Source organism: Adiantum capillus-veneris, chromosome 13 (genome assembly GCF_014529385.1).
Source record: "Adiantum capillus-veneris isolate H3 chromosome 13, ASM1452938v2, whole genome shotgun sequence".
In the NCBI taxonomy this organism is placed as follows: domain Eukaryota; kingdom Viridiplantae; phylum Streptophyta; class Polypodiopsida; order Polypodiales; family Pteridaceae; genus Adiantum; species Adiantum capillus-veneris.
In genome coordinates, this window is record NC_140943.1 from 92,521,041 (window position 1) to 92,528,486 (window position 7,446).

At 41.7% G+C, this 7,446-nt stretch overlaps 1 protein-coding gene across 4 annotated transcripts; it reads left to right on the forward strand.

Annotated features, from left to right (window-relative positions):
- Positions 1–1,394: 1,394 nt before the first annotated feature.
- On the forward strand, positions 1,395–6,696 carry LOC147444446 (momilactone A synthase-like). 4 transcript variants are annotated; one of them, XM_086527051.1, is made up of 4 exons: positions 1,395–1,871; positions 2,250–2,339; positions 4,240–4,816; positions 6,180–6,696. In XM_086527051.1, the coding sequence occupies exons 1-4, from the start codon at positions 1,849–1,851 to the stop codon at positions 6,396–6,398; spliced, it is 909 nt and encodes a 302-aa protein (XP_086383177.1). In that variant the 5' UTR covers positions 1,395–1,848; the 3' UTR covers positions 6,399–6,696. The 4 variants fall into 4 exon arrangements, with proteins under 4 accessions (XP_086383177.1, XP_086383178.1, XP_086383175.1 ...); XM_086527052.1 differs by having other exon boundaries at positions 1,396–1,871; positions 4,243–4,816; XM_086527049.1 differs by lacking the exon at positions 1,395–1,871 and adding an exon at positions 1,911–2,045.
- The last annotated feature ends 750 nt before the right edge of the window (positions 6,697–7,446 follow it).

Below are 7,446 nucleotides of genomic sequence, written 5' to 3' on the forward strand. Positions count from 1 at the left end.
TTGAAAATGAGCACCATGACAAAATGGGTTTCTTTCCTCTAGCCAACTATTACATAGAATATGGGAGCTCCACTACACTTGGGAACCAAATTGAGAGAGAGGGAGGGAGGGAGGGAGGGAGGGAGGGAACCCAAGGTATGCAATTGTGTCCTTTCTCAAATGAGGTGTGTGTGTGTGTGTGTGTAAACTCATTAATATGCACCTATGTGGTTGCACATAAATGGCTACCTTTGGTGTGCTTGCAAAGTGAATAGGTGTGTGTGTGTGTGTGTGCGCGCGCGCGCATTGATGATTGTCTACAGTTTTAAAACCTTGTTTTTGTTATGTTGTGTCTATCACTTCACCTACGTAAACATGTGGGTCCATATGCTTGTGCATTTGTAAGCATGTGTGTAGGCTCCAACCCACTGCTCTCAAAAAGCATTTTTCAAACAATAAGACAAGGGCACACTTCAAATTCTCCTGGTTTTTTTTCTGTCAAATTTGCCAAACTTTCCTATTTATATTTTTCTTCAAGACTAGCTTCGAATCTAGTCCACTGTAGACAAAAACCATTTTCTTGGCCATCATTTTAAGGTCAAACTCATGACAAAATCCAAGGTATATAGTGGGATTTATGATTACTATGCTCGATTTTTTATCCTGGAAATTAAGGTTCAATTAAATTACCAATGAGACTTATTTCTAAACCAGGAAATCTACACTACAAACCGGGAAATGTGAGCGTTGATGTAGTCGAGATTTTGGATTCCTTGCGGTTGGAAAACACGCGAAAGGTTGGTTTTAAAAGGACATTGGTCTAACCATTTTGTGAGCCATGGCATCTTAGTAACCCAAGTCCATCACTGTCCACAATAGATCTCACTAGGTTGCCACATATGGGGCAAAAGCAATAGATACATTTATATTCATCAATCCCCCCCCCTCTCTCTCTCTCTCTCTCTCTCTCTCTCACTCACACACACACACACACACACACACACACACACAATAAGATTTAGAAATTTTCTCATGTAGGAAAACGGAGTCTTTTTCAGTGTTTCTACTCGAGAGGCACCGCATACCTAGGTAGGTACGATTGGGGGTAGGGGACCACTAGCCCCCCCACCGGGCCGGCGGTCTGCTGCCCCCAATCGTACCTAGCTAGGTATGTGGTGCCTCCCTCGCAGAAGCTCATGATGTTGAGGTGAGTCACAAGAATTTGCCCAAAACTCTCTCTCTCTCTCTCTCTCTCTCTCTCACACACACACACACACACACACACACGCGCATTACATGAAGAGTAGACGTGGGTTTGGGTGTGCTTTTCTGGATGGTAGCTTACTACATCAATTGATGGACGATCACGTGGTTGTATATCATTTGAAACTATTGTATAGCTAGGTAGATCAATGCCATACAATGAGAGCTCATCCCAGCTTCACCCTTGCCGCCCTACACGCTGCCCCCTCTCAATATTGCCTCCCTCCTCTAGTCCCTCTCCCTCTCCCTCTCCCTCTCTCTCTCTCTCTCCCTCCCCCCTACAATTTAAACCTTCGTGTAATAGAATACAGTAAAGACTCCGCTCTTTCTCTAAAGCCCACAGAGCCGCCTCCTCATTCTCATATAATTGCATCTGCATTTTTGCAGGTTTTGAGCTTGTAACGCTCCTAATCCTTGAATTGGGTCGCCAATTCCATCTCTCTCTCGACGACCCACTTTCTCTTTCACTGCTTCTTCTTTCCATCGATCCAGTACCTGCAGCTGCGCCGTGCATGTACATTTAATTCAAATCTCTGCTTTAATGACCGCCCCTAGCTAGCCAGCTTAAGTGAAAGTCTCTCGGTCTCAAGAGCTAATTATAAGGCCATGCAGCGGATCGCCCTCCTCAAGTGAGCTTTCTTTGGGTTTCGTCGCAAATTAATGCAGATCAGTAATTATAGCCAATTAGCCTTTAATTACAATGCAAATCACGTATTCAGTATAAGCCAAAATTTGAACCCCAATTTGATCAATTTCAAGATCCTCAACAAAAACCCGATTTTCTCATCAGAGCAATCCACAATGTAGTGACTACTACTTCAATTGGAAATTTCTCTGCTAATGCATGGCCATAATACATACTTAATGCATTAATGTCGGATTAATACTCAGAACAATACATTGCATCCTGACTATTTCACGTGAAAATTTCTCTGCCAATGCATGATCAGATAACGTACTCAATGCATTCTCTGATGATGATGATGGTTGTTCTCTGTGAATTTCAGAAGATGTCTAGAGATCAAATACGCATACAATATGGCGAAACAAGCGGCAAGCCTCTGCACATTAGATGTCGCCAAGTCTGCTGATTTAAGGTTAGTGCCATTTTCTCAACTTAAGGTGCTGTAACCACTTACTTTCCCTCATCAAATGGCAACATTGTGGAGGACAAAGTCAAAATGGCCAATCTGAAGCAACCAATTTCTGTTGGACAACGCTGTTAATATGTTCTATAGATTGGTATTTGTGGGTGCTACGGGCGAGGTTGGTGAATGGAACCTACGGCCACACATGCCTCACATTCACCCATCCAAACCAACTACAGTATAGCCTGTCTTGCTTTTGGCAATTGGGTCGAGCTTTAGACTCTTTCACTTGCCTTAATTAAACCTTGGAATTTCGAAGAATAGTAGCTAAAAATAGGAAGCCTCTTAGCAATTCAAAAGGTAAAGAGTCTCATAAATTGAGATTTTTTTTTTTTCAACTGGTCAATTAGCTTGAGTAATTTTGTAGTGATCATATTGATGGTCCAATCTTCCCTTCACATTTCTCTTTCAATTGCCTTAAACTAGGGTAAAAGGGCCAGTTAAAATCCGGGTCCCTGTCATGGGATCCGTTCGTGGCCTTTACAAAATTGGTTTTGCTCCAGTGAGGGGTCACACTGAGCCGGGTGGTGGCCTGGTTAGAGCAGTTCGCGATGCTATGTTGGCCGTCCGATCTTGAGTTCGAGGTGCGTTGGCTCGATGGCGTATGTTATACCCCCCGTTGTCTTCCTACTAGTGGCCTTTTTTGTTACACAGGAAATTTTGTTTTGCGTTTTGTAGCTTGCGCGCCTCATTCCTTGCGACCCTGCGATTACCCCAGGCAATCCTTGCACGCAGCTCTTGAATGCGCCCTTCACAAGTGAAAATTGTGCAGAGCAGCCGTCGCAATTAATCGGCTCTCTTAGGTGGCCTTAACTTGGGGGGTTTACCCTAGTTGACGTCAAGTTCCCTAAGGTGCTTCTCTAACGGAGAAAGGGTGTTTCCTCAACTTAAATGTGTGTGTGTGTGTGTGTGTGTGTGTGTGTGTGTGAGAGAGAGAGAGAGAGAGAGAGAGAGAGAAGAAGAAGAAGAAGAAGAAGAAGACTATCCCAAGAGACCTTGAAGATCTATCCTACTAGGAGAGTTGAACTCAGGACCTTTTATGCAAGAGGGAAATGGCATAACCAATCTACCCCACACTTGGGTGATAGAAAGGTTATACCATTTTCCTCTTTTTATTAGCACACACCCACACACACACACAACCAGAAGAAAATTTTAATGTGGTAGGAAACTATCCCAAGAAATGTTGAAGATCTATCCGACGAGGAGAGTTGAACTCAAGACCTGTAATTCAAGAGGGAAAAGGCATAACCAATCTACCACACTTGTGTGTGTGTGTGTGTGTGTGAGAGAGAGAGAGAGAGAGAGAGAGAAAGAGAGGGGGGGGGGGGGGGGGGGGGGGGGGGGGGTCATTGCATATTAATAATTGAAGTCATTCCCTTCATTTTCACCTCAAGGTGTTAATTTTCCTTATTAGTAGAATTGATGGATGCTCTCTTTCTCATGCTAGCTATCAAAAGGCTCCCTTTAAACATACTACACTCTGCACATATAAACAAATAACATTTGACCCCTCTCTTCAGTCTATTCCCATTCGTCTCTCACGGATCATGCATTAGTTTTGTAGGACTATAGGCTTTTCAAAGCATGACACCGTAAAAATCTTTTTTCTATAAAGCCGTTTGAAGCTTCGCTTCAACTAGTTTTACGGAACTGCGCCCACTCACTTGGCCACACCTATGTCTCAAGGGTTGAACCATAGTGGGTGCGTTTAGAGCCCCTCACCTTTACCACTAGGCCAACTCCCCTTGACTTGACAATGCAAAAATCTTACATGAGCACAATAATCTATATACAAAAATTTTAACAATGCTTGCTATGGGTTTTAACATGTTATATGGACTTGGAGCAGGCTTGGCGGCAAGGTAGCAATAATAACGGGAGGTGCAAGTGGGATCGGAGAGGCTACATGTCGGTTGTTTGCTGCACAAGGTGCCAAGGTGGTTATTGCAGACATTAAAGATGAAGATGGCCATAGACTTCAAGAGCAATTAGGTGCCACATCATCATTTTGCCATTGTGATGTGACCATTGAGAGTGAAATGGCATCCCTTGTGGACTTTTCCCTTTCTAGATATGGTGCCCTCCATGTCATGTTCAATAATGCAGGTGTTACAGATGGAGGACATATTGGTGCCACATTGGCACATTTGAATATGGACGAGTATGTACGTGTGATGGATGTAAATGTGAAGGGGGTGGTACATGGCATAAAGCATGCTGCACGTGTCATGCATGCTGGTGGATCCATCATATGCACAGGTAGTGTGAACTCTGAGGTAGCCATTGGCAACAACCATGCCTACACCATTGCAAAACATGCCGTGGCCGGCATTGTGAAGACTGCTGCACTAGAGCTCGGTGCCATGGGTGTGAGGGTGAATGGAGTCTCACCTTGTGTGGTGGCAACTCCTATGGTGGTGAAGGTGAGTGACTCTCAAAATACCCTATGGCATCTTCATTGATCACTTCTATGTTTGGTTCATGTCCTATTCTCTCTCTCTCTCTCTCTCTCTCTCTCTCTCTCTCTCTTTTAGTCAATGCATGCTGTAAACATGTATTTATGAGCAATGCACTTACCAACTATAGTTACATTATTCTAAAAGGCATTGATATATGGGGAGACAAAATTCTCTTCTTTTTTTTTTTCAATTTTGGTTTTTTTGAGGGAAGGGGATTTAGGATGAGCATGATGTCTTCAAAGAATATGCAACAAATAGTAAGATCTACTATTTGCTACCCACAAAGGATCCATTGTATTCTTCTTCACCAACATTTTAAGCAATTAGTAAGAAAAATGATTGCTTTTCTTTTATACCCATTATAATTTGATTATGTTGCTGTTAGGGATTTTCTCCAAATTTTCAAGGCTTACATTAGCACAACTTTGATTAACTGAAACAAACTGATTTTAGGTAGCATGCTTGTATCTTCTTAGGTAACACAAGGTTAAAAATGATAACAACATTGCTAGGAAAGGGCTAAAGTACTCTCTTTTGATACACTATTTCGATGTATTCTTAGTAGAGATTTAGCATAATTGTTGTTGTTTGTGTAGTTTTGAATAAATCCATCGTATCTTTTTCATTATTTGTATATTTAATGATGTGGACATTTTGTTGAAGAGTTTCACATCAGCTATCTTTTGATTGAAATAATCGAATATCATAGGAAATCAAGCTAATTTCCTTAAATTGGCCCATACAATTTGAGCGTCGATAAGCTCCTCTACCCTACATACTCCACAGGCTCTGTACAACAACTTCTCCATCTCGTTACAATAGCAATGCTAACAATGCTACACAACACAATCCTTGCCAACGCTTCACCCATGCATTCAGTGTCTTCCTTTAATCTGCGTGCTTCATGACCGGTTGGAAGGAACTACAAATACTCACATTTCCTCTCCAATTTTATGGGCACATTATTGTTAGGGAGCAAGTATAATCATAGTGCCAAGGCTAGAGAGAATATTTTTTGTTTTTTTGTCTCCTCTCTCTCTCTCTCTCTCTCTCTCTCTCTCTCTCTCTCACACACACACACACACACACACACACACACACACACGGGGGAATAGATAGCAAGGCAACATGTGCTCACATGCTTATAGAGAGACTTTCAACAATATTGAATGATGATAAAAACCATGCATGCAGTATAAGTCGACACCAAATAAATTTTGCATACAACCTTGAAATTTTTTGGATTGGCAAAGAAGACATGAACACTATCAAGGAACCAAGATCCAAAATTAAGCTTTGCACTAACATGAATCTCTTTTATTTATAGGTGATTGAAAAATTTGTGAAGGGAATCACTAGTGAAGATGTGCAACGTCTAGCGCAAAGGCCGGACAACATGCCTCTTCAAGGAGTAGGTGGTCTCACTCCACACGATGTAGCTCAAGCTGTGCTCTTCCTTGCAAGTGATGAGAGCCGATTTGTAAGTGGCCACAATTTGCTTCTCGATGGTGCATTTACGACATCTAGGCGCTTTTCTTTCTTTTGAATGCATGGGAAAACAAGATGAGCTTCTCTCAAGAGGAGGAGGTTGGGTCACATTTATGAACTCCAACATGTGGACATTGCCACATTTATCTTAGGAATGGGGTGTAGTAACCACATCAATACCATTTTAGTGCTAAATTGTTGTACACATTCTAGTCCCTCAAGGCTCACACGACAAAATTTATCCATTTAGTTACACATGGATTGTACCCTTTTGCTTCATGTACCTTATTTTGTTCCCTTGTAAAGCTTGAGATTTCTTCTCATACACAAACAACCTCCTCGAGATTGTGACCCTATTTAATGTTGCCAATTGGCGTTGCACATCACAACCAAACTTTCTTCCTCAAGTTGTGAGGGTTAGAACTCGGCTCGGCCACTTAAACCTAAATAATGCATGCTAGCTATGGCAGCGTACCCATGGACTTTGTCTCTTGTAGGTGTTCAAAAGAAGCAAGTGATGTAGCACCACCATAACTAGGATGTAAAATAGACACTATATTGCTCTATAATCCTGATGTGTGTGTGTGTGTGTGTGTGTGTGTGTGTGTGTGTGTGTGTGTGTGTGTGCACGCATGCGTGCACACATCTTAAGATGCCATTTGCACATCTCTACACATCGGCCATTCATGTATATGTTTGTGGATGCACTCACTTGTATAGGGATAACACCATCAAATAACACAACTTAACAATTTATACGTTCAACAACGTATCTCATTAAAAACTACTTATACACTGGTGTGGGTGTGTGGGCGCAATCTCGTAAAACCAGATGCAAAGCATCAGAGAGCTTTAAAAAAAGAAGATAAAAACTTAAAGTTGCAAGTTATAAAAATCACTTTTGTTCTAGGCTAAAGTTTGGAATTTGATCCTCGCTCCGAAACGGCTTACAACTTAGTAAATGCAGTGACCACACATTAACCTAGGGTTAATTAAAACCAAGATGAACAAAATTGAAAATTTAAATAGAATCTAGATTTTTTTGGGTATTGAGTCTCTCTCTCTTTCTCTCTCTCTCTTCTTAGTCTTCTAGATCAATGAATTAA

What these genes read in the sequence shown, in the direction of transcription:
- LOC147444446 (XM_086527051.1), top strand. Translation starts at nt 1,849, where the DNA reads ATGCAGCGGATCGCCCTCCTCAA. An exon ending in CAGCGGATCGCCCTCCTCAA is followed by an intron (nt 1,872 to 2,249) that starts GTGAGCTTTCTT and finishes TGTGAATTTCAG; the next exon opens with AAGATGTCTAGAGATCAAAT. An exon ending in GCCAAGTCTGCTGATTTAAG is followed by an intron (nt 2,340 to 4,239) that starts GTTAGTGCCATT and finishes ATGGACTTGGAG; the next exon opens with CAGGCTTGGCGGCAAGGTAG.